The 20,489-nt window shown below is 38.6% G+C and overlaps 1 protein-coding gene across 1 annotated transcript in view; it reads left to right on the top strand.

Moving 5' to 3' along the window:
- CASD1 (CAS1 domain sialic acid O acetyltransferase 1) overlaps nucleotides 1–20,489 on the top strand; it is a 44,638-nt gene that overhangs the window by 20,410 nt on the left and 3,739 nt on the right. Inside the window, exons 8-17 of the mRNA XM_089533206.1 lie at nucleotides 410–624; nucleotides 2,534–2,959; nucleotides 3,764–3,853; nucleotides 5,387–5,506; nucleotides 7,579–7,735; nucleotides 9,244–9,323; nucleotides 14,880–14,981; nucleotides 15,442–15,582; nucleotides 16,723–16,800; nucleotides 20,331–20,423. Coding sequence (XP_089389332.1) covers nucleotides 410–624; nucleotides 2,534–2,959; nucleotides 3,764–3,853; nucleotides 5,387–5,506; nucleotides 7,579–7,735; nucleotides 9,244–9,323; nucleotides 14,880–14,981; nucleotides 15,442–15,582; nucleotides 16,723–16,800; nucleotides 20,331–20,423 — 1,502 coding nt within the window. The remainder of the gene's footprint in view (nucleotides 1–409; nucleotides 625–2,533; nucleotides 2,960–3,763; nucleotides 3,854–5,386; nucleotides 5,507–7,578; nucleotides 7,736–9,243; nucleotides 9,324–14,879; nucleotides 14,982–15,441; nucleotides 15,583–16,722; nucleotides 16,801–20,330; nucleotides 20,424–20,489) is intronic.

The raw sequence follows: 20,489 nt of genomic DNA, 5'->3' as shown, positions 1-20,489 counted from the left end.
TTAGCTGGAGAGGAATTCTCTTTCCAGTGATAATCAAACAAATATTGCACAAAACATGATTCACTTCCTTTGGGAGGAGATTGGCTACCACACATTACCTGTCTGGAAATCAGACTGCAGCCTTTCTGTTGTCAGTGGATCTGCTCATGAGAAAATATAAAATGCCAGGTGAAGAGAGAGAGACTACATGGCTAGGACTGTTTCATTCATTATTAGATCTGCTGGATGGGATGGATAGCTTGCCTGTCCACCTTGTAAGTAACTTTGTGGCATTAGCATTCTTTAACTGGAAATGGTCATGTTAGGTTTGTTCCAGTGGATCACTTTATAGATGAGATCATTACACTAGACATTGACTCTTTAGTTACTGTTTTGCTTTTTAAAAAGAAGAGTAATCTTTTCAATGCAGATCCAGTTTATGAAGATATGTTGAGTGAAAGCAGGAAAATGATCACTAATGAGAAAATAGATGCCTACAATGAAGCAGCGATTAGTATTTTGAACAGCAGCTCCAAAAATTCAAAAGCTAAAGTAAAAGTTTTTAGTGCCTCAAGACTGATAGCCGAAGAAACCATATTTCAGTCCTCAGATGGCTTACATCTTCCTGAATCAAGCAGAGAAACAGTGAGTAGTCTTTTTGAATGTAGTCTACAGAATTAATAATTATGAACTGGAAATGTAAAACATAACATGACCAGTTCTGTGAACTTTGTTTCTTTTTGTTAGATGTTATCTTCAAGCTTACCTTCAAATCTGCAAAATTATTTTCAGGCTACACTTAGAAAAATATTTTGCTTGATAAAACTATCTTGCACTTCATTGCAATTCAAGAAAATCTGAATTACATATTCATAGATTATTCAGTTTAATGGTTTTTCTGATGAAATAGATCTCAAACTCTTCATGTGATCCTTTTGAACATTATCCAAGTGCAAAAGAGCAAGTATTGCACAGCAGTCAGTAATCTGAACTGAAATCCCTCTTTGAATTGTCAGCTCATCCCTTAACTCATTGAATTAGCTGTATTCAAGCTTCTGCTTGTCATTTTCCTTGGCACATCTCTACTATTAGGAAAAAATTATCATGCAGGGCTAATTGTACACTAATATGTGGAATATTTTTGAACAGCTGTAGGGAGGACACTGTAAACCCTGAATTTGTGTTACGAATCAGCTTTGCAGAATTATGAAGTACAGTCATCCCTTCACATTCACGGGTTTCAAATTCGTGGTTTTGACTATTCAAACTTTGTAGTTCCTGCTTATTAAGATCAGCTTCTTCACCCTTCCACCTCACCCTCTCTCCCAGCCAGTCAACACATTTCCAAAGTCCTTCCACTTTTAGTCTGACAGTAGCAGTATGATCACTATGAAGAATCCATCTTCTCCCTGCTCTCCCTCCCAGCCAGGCAAAAGCAACACCCTCCTCTGTCCACGTTACCAGACTTAGCATCCCCTACATTTTGAAACTCCAGATTGAAAGTGGAAGAAGGTGGATCCTTCATGTTGATCAGATTTCTGACATCAGATTGAATGTGGAAGGAGTTTGGAAACGTGGGGAATGCTAAGTCTGGCAAAGTGAGCAGGGGAGGATGTTGCTTTTTCCTGGCTCAGGGAGAGTGAGGAGTGGGGACAAAATGGTTCCTTAATGGTGATCAGGCTGTTAACACTGAGACTGAAAGTGGAAGGAATTTGGAAATGTGGGGGAGATGTGTCAAAGTTGCCTATACAGTTACAGGTGGTGCTCATGATGGGAGAGAACTCTGTATTATTCATGCCTGGGTAAGGCTAACATGTTTGCATTTTTTTTTGTTTGTTTCTTTTATGAGGGTCCTCTGCCCCTATCCCTCATGATTGTGAAGTGGGAGTGAAATTTCAGAATTGTTATACTGTGCGTGACTCTGAAAAGAATTGATGGATGGGGAGGGAGGACAGATGAAACCTAGAATGAATATGTAGCTTGCTATTGTTCACATTGAAGAATAGATGCTGTCAGTATTGCTTATATCCCAAATACTAAGTACCAAAGTAAATGAAAGGTTAAGAGATCAGTGATTGGAATTGCCACAGTATTTTAAAAAACTGATTAAATTGTGCAACATTTGATCATACGCCTTGTAATCGTTCATCTGGTTTGGTGCCAGGAGGTCAGAATTATGTTTCAAAAGACCAAAACATAGACATCAAGAGGCAAAATAAATTTTCACTCTTCTAAATTGAGATATTAGGAGATCAGTAATTGAATGGTTTGATTATTATTTCTTTTTAGAAAAGAAGAAAAAGAAGTAGAAAGCAAGAAACAGGAGATCTAGTCATAATTTTTCAAATTTCTTCTTTAGTCGAGCTGTAAAATGAGCAAAATTGAGATGTCTCTTGATACCTATTTTTAAGTTATTTTAAAAATATTTTAACTGAGAATATTTTGTTGAATGAAGAAGTAATCAGAATTAAGATTCTCATTCGTTTACTTAAATCAGAGTGAGTGTTATGTTCAAATACAAAATCTCACTAACCAGATTTATATTTTTCTTCAGAGTGCAATGATTCTCATAAACATCCACTGCAACAACATTATAAAGCCAATTGATGGTTCATGCTGCCAACCTCGGCCTGCCCTCACTTTGATTCAAAAGCTAGCCTTCTGCTTTTTTGCTTCATCTGCAATTGGATATTTAATTCTGGTCCTGATTCGTCGTAACCATCACCGGAAGAACAAGCCATGCACTGATATGGAAAGTGGAGAGGAGAAAAAAACTGCCAGTAATAGCCCAGCAGTTTCTACCCTAGAGACACTTTTGCAGTGCTTATGCAAACTTGGTTTGATTATGAGTTACTTCTACATGTGTGACAGAGCAAATTTGTTCATGAAAGAAAACAAGTTTTACACACATTCATCCTTCTTCATACCAATCATTTACATTCTGGTGTTAGGGATATTTTATACTGAAAATACTAAAGAGGTAAGCTGGTTTTCTTTTTTGCATTTGTTGCTTAATTAAAGGTCATAGTTAAACAGAATGTGAATAGTACAAACATTAAAAACAAATCTTTTCAGTGGCCTGTATTTTGTTTTTGTTTTTGCTGTCGTTTAGAGATACTGTAACATGCCTTATGCAAAATGACCAAAGAGAAGACTAGGGTTGAGCTTTATACACACTTACTTGGGAAGAAGCCCCATTGAAGCCAATGGGACTTGCTTCAGAGTAAGCATGCTGAAGATTACCCTGTAAACGAACAAAAGCAGCACAACTAAAAAAACACAGTGCTTTGAAGATAGGTGAGTTGTTGTAGATGTTGTCTTGACTGACAGCATTTACTCATTCTGTGGTCCTGAGCCAGAGAGCGATCCAAAACCAGAGATGGACATAGGCTTCTCTCTTCCCATACCCAAAGGTAGCTCATAATTTTCTATCTGGAACTACCTTTCCCTAAGTTTAAAAAACAGCCTGACAAATAGTATACCATGCTGTTGTCAGGTAGAAAGTACACATGTCTCACTGTATATTCCTCTTTGCAGGTTAGCATTTAGAAAAGTTACTTTTTTGGACTTTAATTCCCATCTTGGCTGGTGTTTTACTCCAGAAAAGTAACTAATCCAAGCCCTAGAGCAGCCTGTATCTGGTGGTTCTAAATATTTAAAAATTACTCATGATAATTCCTATTGCTATGAGAATATAGTAATTTCAGACCTATTTATTTTATTGTCTTGTAGATGACGGTTTGTATATCTAGTAATACCTACGTTCGCATTTTATTTTGCACAGACCAAGGTGTTAAATAGGGAGCAGACAGATGAGTGGAAAGGGTGGATGCAGCTTGTCATTTTGATTTATCATATCTCTGGAGCAAGCACTGTAAGTATGTTTCACAAAGTTAATAGTTTCCTCATTAACATCCAGGGGTTAAGGTTTATTTTGAAAGATATATTTCCCCCCAGAAATAACAACTTCTTAGAGGTGATGTTGGCTTTCTTTCATCTATTTAATGACTGTTTTCTGCGACTTATGGCAACCCTATGAATGAGCAACCTTCAAATCACCCTATCAGGAACAGCCCTGCAGACTCAGGTCCATGGCTTCCTTGATTGAATCTATATATCTGTAATGCAGTCTTCTGCTTTTCCTACAGCATTCTGCCTTACCAAGCATTATTGTCTTTTCTAGAAAATCAAGGCTTACTAAGCCTTACTTTTCTGGTTCTCAAACTAGAATGGGTCCAGTTGGGAGAGCAGGCATGGGACCATGGCATGGTTTGGCTCCAGGCTCCCCATGGATACCAAAATCTGGGCTGCTCAAGTTCCATTATATAATGTGGCATCGTAAAATGATGTCCTCTATATAAAATGACAAAATTAAGGTTTGCTTTTTTTGAGAATTATATATATATATATATATATATATATATATATATATATGTGGGGGGGGGGAGAGAGAGAGAGAGAGAGACTATTTTCAAGCCATGGATGCCTGAATCCATGGATACAGAGGGCTGACAGTATTATTTCAAACAGATGTTGATGCTTCTATTAATCAGCTGAATTCGATTTTGGGAGGTAATTGTTACTCCCCTCCCTTATTTGCTTGCCATCCCAGCCTGGATTGGGAATATCTTGTTTTTTATAACAATTAATGCCATAATTTTAAGAGCTAGATATATCTATTCTATTCCTGTTATAAAGCCATTTTGCCTTAGCCTACAGTGTCACATTAAGCTACATGAACATAACTATGTAAAAGTAAATCTCCTTGCTTAGCTGTGGGACAGTTGCTTGGTCAGTTAGTTGTGAGTGGAGCAAAGTAAAGAGAGGTGTGAATTTTTGCTGCTATTGTTGTTCATTTGCCATTAAGCTGACGTTGATTTTTGATGACCCTATGAATGAGAGACATTTAGGAACCCTAGTGAGTTTTAAAATCTTAATAATGTGATACTGTATATATTCATTTATAAATCTAGAAAGTTTAGTCAAACAATTGACCCCAAAAAACTTGAGTTTACTTATCCACAGGTCACTGTAAGTACTGTAATTTAACAGATATGGAGCCAATTCCTGATGAAAGGCAAGGGTGTAATAAGTCCTCGAAGCACTGACTCCCCACTATTTTTGAGCACAAAGTTATACCTACTGGAATTTTGAAAATTCTTTGGCATTGTTTTCTTTGCTTCATCATTTAGATCCTTTGTTACATATCCCTAATTTTTATCCTGTGTGGATCATATCCAAATCCATAATTTTGTCGCCCAAACCTGCCCTCGACTTGTACATAAGGTTGATTTATAGAAATGAAACATATGGGAATGAGATTTCTCCCTAAATTGAATTTGAGTCTTTGATTACTTAAATCTTGATTACTTGATTTTAAAAAAGTAATTTACATTTTTATTCATAGTTTCTGCCAGTCTACATGCACATCCGTGTGTTGGTTGCTGCATATCTTTTCCAAACAGGCTATGGGCATTTCTCATACTTCTGGATTAAAGGAGATTTTGGCATTTACAGAGTGTGTCAGGTAAGAAGTAAATTAACTAAAAAAATTTTTTTTATTAAAACGGGTACAAAAAATGAAAACTTGAGAAGTTACAATATAAAATAGCCCAATAGACATAAAACCATCAGATTGATGCTGTTATGGAAGTTGTTAATCTATTGGTGAAAGTTCAAATTCATGACTACAATATATGTTATTGAGGGGACTGGTCAGATCAGGAAACAACTTCATTCTGTAAGTTCAAATTTTGACGGTGGCAAAGGAGGATATTCCAAAGAATTAACATGTCAAAAAGGGAAATCATTTCTCCTCAAAAGGAGTATGACATGAAGTAGAGCTGTTAAAAATGTAGTACTGCACTGTAATAAATTAACTTATAATCAGGACTGATTGCTAACTCCCTATTTCCCCTGTTTTTACTCAGTATAACTGTATCTACTCCCCATTTACTTTCCCCTTTTCTCTTACTTAGCCTAGGATCTGTTCAGGGCTATGTAGAGACCAGAGAGAGCATGAGAAGCCATAAGATTTTGCTCAGCATGTTTGTTTGCTTTTTGTATATGTGTGTGTGAGCATTTGTAAAAAATTTATGTACTGAAGGTGTTGCTAAGTGTCTATTTGTGCGAGATAGCTAAAGAGGGATTTTGTCATTTTTCTTAGGTTTAATTAAGTGTAATCATACTGGGGCTGCAAGTATGTGTATATATGTGAAATAGTTCTCATTCTTCTTAGATATAATAACCACCTGTTTTTTATTTGGAGGGAGGTGCGGTCAATTAGGGAGTGACTATAACTGTGTGTGTCTCTGTGTCAGAAACCACGTTTAAAAACCACTTTATTTAATTTTATGTATATCATATCTTTGTCCTGACAAGAGACCGAAGGCAGTTCCCCTCCTTCATCTTTACTATCAGTGGTGCATTATTCATGTGTTTAGGATTAGGCAGGCTCTTGTAATTATAATTCTTCTTCGTGGTCTCTGCGAATCATACAAATGGGTTTCACTGCGCCTGCGCAGTGCTGTTCGGAACCTTCTGGAATCACTGGGCAAAGTTTACTTTGCAACATATAGAAACTTTTTGGCGGTAACTCCGCCCACCTGTTATAAGGCCCCTGCCTTCCTGCTCTTTTCCCCAGTTCCTTTTTTCCGCCGCACTAGCTGCTTCTAGGAACTTTCGCTCGCTCTTGCTTGAACGGAATCACTTTCACTAGACCTCAGACTGTTTTTGACCATTCTCTCTCTCCCGCCCTGGTGTTCTGCACCTTTCCCCCTTAGTAGTCTGGCTGTTCATTCAGAAATTTAGTCATTAATAAATAAGGTATTGTATGTACAGCGCTGTGTAAATTTACAGTGCTTCATAAATAAAGGTTAATAATAATAATAATAATAATAATAATAGTCATTATGGATTAATGCTTCAATCAGGTTGCATGGATTGGCAAGATTGATTGGTCATCCATTTTCTTTTTAAAAAAATAACATTTTAAATGAAAGAAACAGAACTTGAAAAGATGCAATATTTAAAGTGCCTAACATAAAACACATGAAGCTGACGTCTGCAGTTTCATTTCAATGTGTGAAGAAACATAAAGATTACAGCCATTTCTATTTCCCAATACAAACGAATGGGACAAGTGGTGATCTGGATTTCTGAATCATCAGCCAGATGCAAAGTGTGTCTTGGGTCAAATCAGGATCAATGTGGATTGGATTGGGGCACAATTTGAATTGCTGAGCAGCATTCCAAATTGGATGGGCACGTGTGTATACCGCCATAATGTTTTGTGCTTTTAGATTGTTTTGTAGTACATTTTTATTCTATAAATAAAGGGAAGTTGTTAAAAAGGAACCCAGAATATATAAGATTGATGTCTCTAAACTGATTTCAAGTTTCAGAAAGCAAACAACTTGATCCATAAAATTGTTAGCCTTGTAAAAACAATTCAGAATAAAAATGCTGTTGGGTAATTTGTCAGTTCAGATGAAGTTATAAGCTCATAGAAAACTGCTTACACTAAACTGTGCATGTAAAAAAAACATGTTCCTCAAGGTTAATGAAAAAATATTTCTCTTTTTGTCTGATACTTAACAGGTTTTATTTCGACTGAACTTCCTGGTTGTGGTGTTGTGCATTGTGATGGACAGGTCTTACCAATTCTATTACTTTGTACCTCTGGTCTCTGTCTGGTTTATGATCATATATATTACTTTAGCTCTATGGCCTCAGATAGTCCAGAAGAAAGCCAACGGTAAGAATTTACTTCTAATTGCAAGAAAAAGTTATATTAAATTAAATTTTATGCTTCCCATTATCGCTGTGATGAACCACTGTGATGATATGTGAGATACTCAGTAGTTAATCACATCCGCAGTCAAATGATGATGATGATGATAACGATAATGATACTTATCTATGCAAATCATGACTTAAGAAACTTAAAATAGCCATTTTTGTAGAGGGAAAGCGACTATTGCATGCAGGGATATTGTCTTTAATTTTGCACATTTTCTCAGCCATTTTGTTCCCATATTAGATACCAGTGCAGTTTTTAGTGAATTGATTTTTACTTCACTGCAAAATGGGGATCACTAGAAAAGATGAGACCTATTGGATTTGGCTATATGACTTCAGTTAGGATAAATAAAGGTGTTGCTCTGGGTGGATTGGGAGGAGGAAGAAATACTTCCCAGTTGCTAGTTCTTTCCCTGCAGTGCTGCCAAGTAAGACTTTTACTTCAGCCTAGTTGAAGTAGCATCTGGGCACTGCACATAAATGTGCCATTGAAATAATTGTGTTGCAGATGCTATACAACAGTAATTATGGCCTTATCTTCAGTGGATGTTTATCTAAAGTTCATTCCCATTCTGTTATGACTGGTTGATTTCAGAGACATAGCCATGTTAGTCTGGAATGTCAGTGTGCGAAGGGATCTTATAATGCCTTTGGGACTAACTGAGTAAAAGAAACTGTAGCATAAGCTTTCATAGACTTAGGGGCAAAACTGACTGGCATAATATGCCAGCTTGGGAAGGGCATGGGGCTTAGATTATGCCTGCCCTGACACCGACCCCAAGCTGGCATCACGCCGCCAGCCTGACCAGACAGCAGCAGCATTGTAGCCCTGTAGCGGCATAGCATTTATGCTGCATGCTGCAGGAACGCCGAAAAGGCACTGCCACAGTGGAAAGGACAGCTTTTCTCCACCCCCCACCCCCCCAAGGAGCTGCATTTTGCTGCTTCTTTTGGGGCCAGAAATACGCCAGATCGGGACCATGACATGTGGTTGCCACAGCCTTGATCCAGCGGTCAAATGGCATGCACTGTGGAGTGCTGTGAAGCTGGCCCATGTGTGGGCAGCCTGGCAGCTGCGAGGTGGCATCGGGGTGTGCATTGTGCATATACCACTCCTCCAAGCTGCTTGGGTTTCAAGCTGGTCTGTTTTGGCTCTAAGTCTATGAACGCTTATGTTACAACTTCTTAGACTAGTTGGTTGTATATCTGGATGAGAGTTTTCATGCTTACCATTTTTCTCTTTCCCCAGACAACCATCCCTTTGTGAATATTTTTCCCTATTGCAAAATGTGGAAACAAGTGATAGTGTTTTCTTGAGTTGGGAATGCTCACCAAATGCACTCCATGTTTTAGTTCAATTAAGATTTTAAATAGATCAGCTTGCCTCTTGTACAGCACAATATCAGTGTATTGCTTATCAAAATAGCAGCAAAACCTCAACTTTATTATTGCTTTTTTCCACAGGCAGTTGTTTCTGGCACTTTGGTTTACTGCTGAAATTAGTTTTCCTGTTCATCTGTATATATTTTCTTGCCTATTCTCAGGTTTGTATTGCACTTTTTGTTACATTGCGGTAGAGAAACAGAGTGACAGAATTCAAATAATCCAACTTTATTTTGCTATTTAAAAATCAAATATTTTTACATGCATTGTAAGGGAAAGCACTTGCAGTTCCTTGGGACAGTCATGGTAAACATCATGTGTTTCTATAAGGAATAGGCTGTTATTTGTTAAAAACAACTGACAGACTTTTAGTTCTGTGGTAAATACATTAACTGTGTCCCTAGAAATGGGTGTTGGAATGCATGGGTTCATCCAGAGGCCTGAGGGTGGAGCATCTACTTCAAGAAAGCACATCAGGCTATGCCTGTATCCAAAACTGGTAGTTTTGCTTTGGAAAGAGGTGTTTTTCTTTTTTGGTTTGTTTAACTATATCTTTATCCTTGGTAGACTTGCTATCTAAATTCCTGGTACCAAAACCTTTTTAGTGAAGGACAGAATGACTGTTTTAAAAGTGGCTGGACTTTTTAGCAGTATGATACGGAGTAATTAGAACAACTATTTCCTTCTGTGATATTTTGTTGTTGGCATTAAAAGACATTTTTAATCATTCAAAAGCAGATTATTTGTGCATTTTGGTATTTGATCAGGAAGAAATTAAAAACACAAAAGCTTCAAAAAGTTTGAATTTCATGTTCAGGAAAATGTAGATGTGTCTCTTTGTAGAGAAACATTTTGAAGCCTTTTAGTCTGGTCCATGCCCTAGTGGTTTCGCGACTAGATTATTGTAACCTCCTTCTGAAAGGGCTTCCTCTTTCACACCTCCATCCTTTAATCTCTGTCCAATATTCAGCTGCCCGTATTGTCACATCCGCTCACCGCTTTGACCATGTTTCTCCTCTTTTATCCTCCCTTCATTGGCTCCCCTTCCCCTTCCGCATCCGGTACAAGCTTTTGTTATTGACTTTCAAAACCCTCCATGGATTGTCCCCTCCTTACTTATCTGACCTTCTTTCTCCTTACATTCCTACTCGCACCCTCCGCTCTGGTAGTCAATGTCTCCTGTCACAGTGTAGGACTACCACTGCCCCGTCCCGAATTCGTCCCTTCTCGCTTGCTGCCCCTTACTCCTGGAACCTTCTTCCCCCACATGCACACCTCATCACTTCTCTACCCAGTTTCAAAACTGAGTTAAAGACTATATTGTTTAGAGAAGCATTCCCAGAGGTGAGCCCCTCTCTGACCTAGGAAGCCTCCTTTTAAGCATTCATTAATAAGCCAAGCCCTTCCTCCAGTCCATCTGCCTTGGTCCAGGCCTTGGAGGTGGAGAAGAACTGCTGGACCTGATCCCATTCCCCACCACCACTCCCTTCTCCTTTTGTGTCCTGTCTTCTTAGATTGTAAGCCTGAGGGCAGGGAACCGTCTAACTAAAAGATTGTATGTACAGCGCTGTGTAAATTTACAGCGCTATATAAATAAAGGTTAATAATAATAATAATAATAATAATAATAATAATAGAAGAACAGAAGCTTTGTGGTCCTAGTCTAATACAACAGTGGTAAGAAAAGTTTTTTTTTGGGGGGGGGGGCGCGGGACTATAGCTTCCAAATTTCCCTATCCAGCCTGGGAGTTATAGCCTGAAAGTCATGTTTCTAAACTGTAATAAAGTTCATGTCCAGCAACTTGGTACAATACATTGAAATAAGATTCATCAGTTGCCTTGAGATGTTATGTTTTAAAAAGCCAATTGATAAGATTATCACTATGCTCAGGCTAGAAGATCTTGTGTATGTTATCCATTTGATTATGTGTTTTATTGTACAGCTATAATTTAAAAACACACCTCACAACTGGATATGGGAATGAATACACACACACCACCCACTGTTCAGACTAACATGGTTCATTTATAGTCTCCATCACAAGATATACGGCATATATCGCCTTAGGCTTAGCATTAAATAGTTCACGAATAACATAATAGTTTTCACAACTAGCTGTACAAAGCACATGGAGATGTTGGTTCTCTGATTTACCAGGGATTAAATTGCAGAGTACATTTTCTCCATTTGAATATTTGCAGGAATACCAGCATTTTTTTCTGGCACAGTTAAAAATTGTCATTAACTGAAGCTAATCAAAACCTTTCAGATTAAAGCAATTTTATAATATGCTTCAGACACCTTTGTTTGGCTCGCACTATTGAGATGATTTTAAAAGGCAAATTAAGCAGTCTCACTATGATAAAAAAGCATGTGTTCAGAGAGGTAATGTGAAGTGGGGGAAGGCTCAGCAACAAAGCATAAAACCTCTAAACAATACTTTATGTCAACTTTAGATCTTTTAGCTTTCTTATTATTTATTATTTATTTATGGTATTTATATCCCGCCCTTCAGCCCTAAAGGCTATCAGAGCGGTTTACAATTATTATTTTTAATTAGACGGTTCCCTGCCCTCAAGCTTACCATCTAAAAGCCTTAATAATTCTCTGATCATGAACACAGAAAGCATGTTTATATAGATAATCCACATGTTTTCTTCCTGGTCTCTGTGTACCACATATGGCTTCTGCCCTGGCTCAGAGCCTTACTCAGAATATACAAGAATTGAGAGAGTTGAGATTCAAAGCCCTAATGTACACACCCATGCACAGGGTACAGTTTCTGCTATTCCTGCTTGTTTTTCTTTGCCATAACAGAAGCATTTGAAGAGCATTCTCTGCTAACTCATGTTTCAGGAGTGGAACTCTTGTTATTTCCTGTTATTTTTTGGTTTTGATGCTACTTCATTATGTGATGCCAATCACATACAGTAAATGATAAGCATTTTCTCACATACCTCTGGAGGCTAAGGGCCCAAAATTCCATTTTCAAAAGTGCTCCACTTATGAGAACAAACACCCATCTTATGATGGACAATCTCTTCTGTTGTGTTTGCCTCAAAGAAGGGCATATTATGGACCTGATCTGTTCACCCTTGTACACAGCAGCAGAAGAAAGGAGCAAGGCTGAGATGAGAATAATAAATAATACAATTTATTTCTATTTTCCCACCTCTCCCAGGTGGATTGAGGTGGGATCACAACCCAGTATAAAATATAATACGATTACGATACAAGTCAATAAAAAACATACAATTCACAATTAAAAACTATAAATTACAAAGCAACAATCGAACAGGGTGTGCTCATCCTATTCAGGGAGATGGATCTATATCTTACAGGGAATCGGGTAGATATACTTGCCAGAAGAGTTCCATTTTTATTGCTCTTTTAAAGGATTCTAGGGAGGTAATGAGACGGGTCTTCTCTGGGAGACTATTCCACAGTCTTGGAGCAGCTGTAATAAAAGATGAGAATGAGAAGTTGTGACAAATTTAGTTGTTAATGCCAACAAATTCTTCCCCATTGTTCTGACAGTGAGGGGCAAATTGTATAGGGAGATGCGGTCCCATAAGTAACTTGGGCCCAAGCCATATAGTGCTTTAAAGGTAATAACCAACACCTTGTATTGCGCCTGGAAACAAATTGGGAGCCAGTGAAGATTTTTTAAAATTGGTGTTATATGGTCAAACCTTGACGAACTGGTGACCAATCTGGCTGCCATATTTTGAACTAATTGAAGCTTCTGAACTTGGTACAAGGGTAGCCCCATGTAGAGTGCATTACAGAAGTCTAGACGAGAGATTACCAGAGCAAGTACCACAGCTTCAAGGTCCTTTTGGTCCAGATAGGGACCAAAAGTTGGCGTATCAGCCGAAGCTGGTATCAAGCACTTCTGGCCGTCGCATCTACTTGAGATGACAACTGTAGAGACGGATCCAGAAGTACTCCCAAACTGCGAACTTCGTCCTTCAGGGGAAATGTGACCCCATCAAGGACAGGTTAATAAATTTCCTTCCCCGGACCAGAGGAGCCTATTGCAAGTACCTCTGTTTTCTCTGGATTCAGCCTGAGTTTGTTTTCCCTCATCCAGCCCATTACTGACTCAAGGCAGGCATTCAGAGGAGAGATGCCATCCTTAGTCACTGCAACAGTCAGAGACATAGAGAAACATATGTACTGATAGCCCCACGCCCCATGTCTCCGGATGATTTTTCCCAGCGGTTTCATGTAAATGTTAAATAGCATAGGGGACATAATGGTGCCTTGTGGGACGCCAGATGTCAGCTCCCTCTTAGAGGAGTAGCAGTCCCCTAGCCTCAACATCTGGAATCTGCCCAAGAGGTAGGAATGGTGCCACTGGAGCGCAGTGCCCCCAATACCCAATTCCCTCAGGCGTTCCAGAAGGATACCATGGTCTATGGTATCGAAAGCCGCTGAGATGTCCAAGAGCACCAACAGGGTCACACTATCCCTGTTGATGCCCAGGTGGAGATCATCGACTAAGGCAACCATGGCCGTCTCAACTCCGTATCCCGTACTGAAGCCAGTTTGAAATGGATCCAGGTAATCAGTTTCATCCAAGACGGCATGGAGTTGGAAGGCGACTTCCCTCTCAATCACGTTGCCCAAAAATGGTAATAGGGTGACTGGTCTATAATTGTTTCTCGCCAGGGGCTCAAGGGAGGTTTCTTTCAGGAGGGGTTAAGCACTGCTAATTTTACCTTTGATGGCAATTTACCCTCCCTGAAGGATGCATTGATTATAGATTTTAATAAAGCAATCATAGCATCCCCACCCTGGGCAGTCAACCAAGATGGGCAAGGATCAAGCTTCCAAGGAGCTTGTCCACTTCATCAGTATTTACAAACTCAAAATGATCCAATTTAATAAGGTCCACGGAGTCTCTGGATACCTCTCTTATTGCTTCTGTTGTAATGCTGGTATCCAGCTCAGCCCTTATCCGAGAGATTTTATCTGCAAAAAAGTTGTTAAAAGCATCACAGCAGGCCTTAGATGGTTCTAATAATGGGTTCAGGGTGGGAGATAGTTGGGTTAGCTCTTTAACCACCCTGAACAGCTCTGCTGGATGAGACTCTGCAAACGCAATACGTCCAGCATAGAAAGAATTCTTTGCTGCACTGTGGCCACTCCATAAGAATCTAATAGGTTCTTATGGCATGTCTTGTCGGATAAACACTGATGTCTCCGCCAGCGGCGCTCTAGTCGTTGCGCAGCCTGCTTCATTTGTTGAAGATGTTTTGTGTACCAAGGTTTCTTATTTGAGGCAGGCTGGAAAGGATGCTCAGGAGCGATGCTGTCTGTAGCCCTGGTAAGATCGTTATCCCAGGTATCAACCAGGGCATCAACAGAATCGTTGTTGATCCCAACCATAAAACCCACTAGTGCTTCCTGGAACATTTTGGGGTCCATCAGCTTTTGAGGGCAGGCCAGAAGGATTCTCATGAAAGAGTAGGCATTTTCTTCTGCCTTTGCAAGCTATGATTTGTATGGAGGAAAATCTTCCCTGTGCACTGGTTCCTATGTTTGGGATTTTTGCTTCAAATGTATGACAGAGTAGTTAAGTTCTGCATAATAATCTTAGGAACTATTTAGAACATTGAAATTGTCTGCTGTAAGAAATTGAATTCTTGTCTTAGATGGTCAATTGATGTAATCAAGATGTTAACATTATTTTTCTGTTCATTTTTTTCAGGGTACATTTGAGAAGATTTTTTCTGTTTGGCCATTGTCTAAATGTTTTGAGTTAAATGGGAGCATCTATGAATGGTGGTTTAGATGGAAATTGGATCGTTATGTACGTTAATATTTTCTTTTAATTTTCTTTCCTGTGGTTCTCAGCACTATGTAAATGAAAGCAAATTGATTCCAGTTTGTAATGAAAACAGAAAAAAAAATGTTTTTTGTAACTGATTTGTAATGAAAACAAAAATATGCTGATGAAAAAGGAGCATAGTAAGTTGTACTAGTGAGACTGTAAAATCTTGGCCTGTCTTCTCCAGTTGAGAGTAACACACAGTTACACTGATACAGTGTGCGTTTTGCTTATTGCATATCTAACACAGAGAGATTCACTTTATTTCCTATTGTGCCATATGAAACAGAAAGTTCTTAATCTCTCCTTAAGAGACAGAAATCTCTTAAATTTGGAATGTTGTAGGTGAACAAGAACATTTATACCTTATGTGAATTGTATTGTCAAGTACATACATGGTTGCTAAATGTTGAAATTGAGCAATTTTTCCTTTCTCTTGCAGGTTGTTTTTTATGGAATGTTGTTTGCTTTTATTTATCTAACATTTCAGAAGCGGCAAACCCTCTCAGAAGGAAAGGGAGAGCCTCTCTTTCCCAGCAAAGTTTCAAATACTTTATTATTTATTTCAGTAGTCTCTTTCTTGGTAAGTTTACCCAGGACACTATTCAACTACAGGTATGCCTCAATTAATGAAGCAGATGTGTTCCTGAACATGACATTTTCCCAGAAAATTTGGTACCAGAGGCAGACATAATGTGGAAAGAATAGGGATAAATTTTTACACTATGAAAAAGAATGGCAGGTCACAATGTTTCTGCAAACATTTTAGTCATTTTATTTTATTTATTCACACATGAAATGAAACAACCAGGTTAGTAAGGCTTGCATAAATAATAACATTTTGAACTTTCAACAGACTACTTGAGAGCTTCTTCCAAAATGTATTCAGAAATGACTTTTTATTTCTCTGGCCTGCACTTTTGTTAAGATTTTCATTTTGGTGGTCAAACGTATAGATCTGTACTTTTTTAACAAGTTGGGATTAGCTGATGAGGGAGGCTTATTTACTTTATTTACTTATTTACTACAGTATTTGCCTTGACTGTTGCAGGTAGCCACCACAGTTATAGTAGGACCTGCTAGAGTAAAATCTCATTCTTTCCCAGCTCAAGCTTTATTGAATATTTATTACACATACATTACTGCAAATCAACACCAAAAGTCTGTGTTTCTCCAACCCTTCTTCAGCATCCTCTAAATGCTAATGCTGTTAAAATCTTTCCAGCTACACAGAGGAGGAAAAGGGGGTCTGGACAGATGGAGGGGGGAGACTCTCTAAAAAGGAGCTTCTTCATCAGTGGCTTTGTTAAGTGAGATATGCCTGTATTGCATTTATTAACTACTTTATTACTAGTTAGGATGAGGTAATTGCCATGAAAACAAGTAGTGAACAGTGTTTACCAGTCTACAAGAAGCCAGGCTGTTCACCTTTAGAAATTTAGTTCAGAGTTCTTTTGCCAATTGTACTAAAGGCATGCTTACAAAGACTCTGAATCAAATTGTCTCACCTATTTGAATGAAGAAAAATGACCCTCTGCCTGTAATCAGAAATACATCCCATCTCAAGAGGTTTATTCTCAAACAATTTTGAACAGGTTTGTAGCCTAATTATAAATTATAAGGACGGCATTTTTATTATGACCCATTCAATAGAATGATTTCATTTCTAACCTTGTAAAATAATTATCTCATTTCGCTTAATTCTGCTTTTTATGTGTTTTAGACCTACTCTATTTGGGCAAGTAGCTGTAAAAACAAAGCTGAATGCAATGAAATGCATCCGTCTGTTTCAGTTGTACAGGTAATTATGTTTCCTTTCTTTCTTATGGTTTCTTTTCAACTTTCCACACAGTGACAGTAAATAAGATGTAACTGCTAAAGCTCAGAAAACAACTAACAAATCTAGCCTTCATAAATTATGATAGAACAGAGTTAAAAATTTGCAGCAATGTGTGAGTTTTAATGGACCAGCAATAGTACACATTGGCCCCATACAGATAGGCCAAAATAAAGCTGCTTCAGGTCACTTTGGAGGCATGCTGTTCCAATGATGCATGCGTACTAAGAATCCAGAAGCCGTGCCAAAACCAAGATCCAGTCCTAAGGACTAGAGCGCAGCTTCCAGACTCTTAGGACACATGCATAATTGAAACAGCATACCTCCAAAGTGACCCGAAGCAGCTTTATTTTTGCCTGTCTGTATGGGGCCATTATTATATACTACAGTTGTGGTTTCCCCTGTCCTACAGTAAGTATGCTCATTGCATACGCCTGAGGGGTAGGCAGTATGATTGTCTTGCACTGGAGTTCACACATGCCTATAGGGCTGGATCCTGTCGTGTTGGAACCTGCAGCTTGCTCATCCACTTTCCTGGGACATTCTGTCTCCATGATAGCCTTCCTTCAAGCCAAACTCACTTGATGAGGCTAGCATTGTCATGCTGGGGTGGGGTGTTTTATCATTACAACATACCGTACTTTGGTTTTTTTACACAGAGGTAGGTGACACCCATTTACTAAGATGAAGAAAAGCTAGTTTTAGTGACCAGAATTTCTTATAGGATAAAGCACTTCACCCCCTTTCTCCCATAAACGTGTGATCATTTGCAGCAAGACAACTGCAGCTACTTCCTCTAACCTTGAGTTCCATTTTGGTTCCATATCTATGAGATCAAATTGCCTTGGGAGCATTTGTTTGTTTGTTTGTTTGTTCATTAAAGACATTTTTATGTTATCTCAAAATACAAAGTTTTCATTGTCTCTTGCAACAAAGAAACAAAAATAATTTAAATGATAAATAGAAGATAAAATCAAAAAATAATTGTTCACTTTCACTTCTTCCTTCTTCTGTATAGCTGTGAGGAGATTGGAAGCATCCAAATTTAACTGCAAGTTTAACTGCAGTTTATTATGTACAAATTTAGATGTGTGATTTGTTGAAACTGGTTTTATTTTGGCTAGCTGAATCCTGGGGTGCACTACCTACAGGCTGCCTGTGAGCTTTGGCAGCTACTGACTTTCAGCTTTTCCCTCTCCCTTTTCTCAAATATTTTACTGATCATCTGGGTGGCATTGCTCTGAAATTGCTATTAGCAAAGCTGGAACAATGATTTTAGTGAATCAAGAAAGAGAGGTGGAAGTCTATCAAAATCAATTGGCAATCTGCAGATCTCAGCATGCAGCATGCTGAGCTGTGTTGGGGAAGGTAGGTGTGTGTGTGTGTGTGTTGGAAAGAGCAGAAATCTTTGGGGAATGAGAAAGCCTTTTTTTCTTCCCTGCAGCAGTTCTTACCAAACTTGATATTTTCCTGCTGCTCTTTGCAGAAGAGAAATATCGATGTCCATGGAGACACCTGAGGAGAGGGAGAGGAGAAGGCAGCTGAGAAACAGCAAGAGCAGCACAATCACAGGAGGTTGTGAGAAGCTTTTCACTAACCCATCCCCAGTGATTCTGACTGAGACTGCTGTTTTTCTGCCTGCTGGTAGCAGCAGTGAAACAGCTATCCTGGTGAAGATTAAGTGTGGGTGGATGGAAACTTTCAGCTCAGCTACACACCCACTCATACGCACACACAGTTCTCCCTAGATGTTGGCAGTGAATGAGAAGAAGTAAACGTTGTCCTCGTCCTTATGTGCTGGGAAGGAGGATGAAAGTGTGGTCATGCACTGAGATGTTAAGGGAAAAAAAATGAGTTAGTCTTGGCATACAATCATATGCACAGTTCCCTGAACACTGGATGGTGCCCTTTAGACCAAAGAGGTTGTGAACCTCAGATTTAAGCTAATCATAGTTTGACCCAATTCATCCATAACATCAAACTGCAATTACCTTAAATCAAGCAGTGGACTCTTAAAATCTCCTCACAGATGTGCAGAAGGGTGACAGCAGATATAAGGCACTAACCAAGTGTTGTCTCTGAGGTTTCTGGATGGTACTGAGGAGCAACCCACAAATACTGTGGGTTATTCCTTTTGCACCAGCTTTAGTAGATTTGTGGATTGCTCTTCTGCACATCACGGTGATCACCAATACTCATTCAACTGCTGTAAGCTTTCTTCAGTAATAGGCAGAACTTGGGATTTTTTAAAGAACACCTATATGTGACTAGGATCTTTGTTGGGTCTTAACAGCAGATATAAACAAAGGTAGCCATGCTGGGTCATGAGAAAAAAAATCCACAAGCAGACAAAATGTTTTTATTCTTTGTACAGTAGGCTCTCCTTATCCATGGATTCTTTATTATCCATAGATTCAATCATCCAGTTTGAAAATATTAAAAAACATGTATATAAATTCCAAAAAGCAAACCCTGATTTTGCCATTGTATATAAGGGACACCATTTTACTATGCCATTGTATTTACTGGGACTTGAGCATCCACAGATTTTGGTATCTACAGAGTATCCCGAAACCAAACCACAGCGGATACCAAGGACTGACTCTATGCAGCTTATCCCATGGTGTTTTAATTCGGTTTATCTCTATCTGGATTAAATCTTAATTTGGGTGGCATCCTGATCTTATCAGACTTTTTTTCCTGCTTAATTTGCCGCCCTGAATACATCTGAGGTCCACCCTAGCTTCCGAAGCCACTCTTCCTGGCTCTTTTCAGATCTGGGAGTTTTCTGGCTTGAGAAAATGGCCAGCAGTGCACTCCTGAAAGCAGGAATGGACCCGGGCTGTATTTTGGCAGCAAATTAGGCTGCAAAAATCATCTGATAATATAGGGATGCTGCCCGAATTAAGGTTTAAACCGGATAGAGGTAAGCCGAATTAAAATTCCATGGGATAAGCTTTTATGTCTGTGCTGCTCCAGGAGCTTTAAGGCAATAGACAGATCTCTGAAATGCAGCCTCCCCCTTCTGTTTTTAGGCACTTCTTCGCTATCTCAGTATATTTTGCTAGATGTAATCTGATACCTTCACACTTACTTGTGATTAATTCACTTTGAAATCTTCATGGGATGTTAGTTTTCTTTGAATGTCTTCATTTCTACCCATGCCCACCACTCTTAATTTTCTTTTATCACAGCTAGCCTTATGAAGTGTTCTAGATAACTTGAAAGCTTTTACACTTCTATGGAATTTTGGCTAGTACAAGTGTATTGCCTGTCTGTGGATGTTGGTTACATTCATAGCTCTTATAGGTAAATTGTTTGTCCTGTTATAATAGTCATGTTGCAGAATTCCTCATTATTTATCACAGAACCTAGGGTTTTTTGCCACACAGTTTGAAAATCACTAGGTTTGGCATTCAGGGATACCTATAAAATAAATTGAATACATTATAGACATTCGTTTTTAAAACATTCAATTTGATTTTGTCTTTCAGATTTTAGCTTTCGTTCTTATCAGGAATATACCTGGTTATGCTCGTTCTGTATACAGTTCATTTTTTGCCTGGTTTGGCAGAATTTCCCTTGAGGCAAGTAACATTTTTTTTTAAGTTTAAAACATAAAACTTAGAAAATATACAATAAAACTATGGCTG

This window comes from Sceloporus occidentalis, unplaced genomic scaffold (genome assembly GCF_023333645.1).
Source record: "Sceloporus occidentalis isolate IW3139 unplaced genomic scaffold, rSceOcc1.0.p SCAF_7, whole genome shotgun sequence".
Lineage (NCBI taxonomy): Eukaryota > Metazoa > Chordata > Lepidosauria > Squamata > Phrynosomatidae > Sceloporus > Sceloporus occidentalis.
The sequence above is the reverse complement of the archived record's forward strand: the minus strand, read 5'-3'. Positions and strand labels throughout refer to the sequence as shown.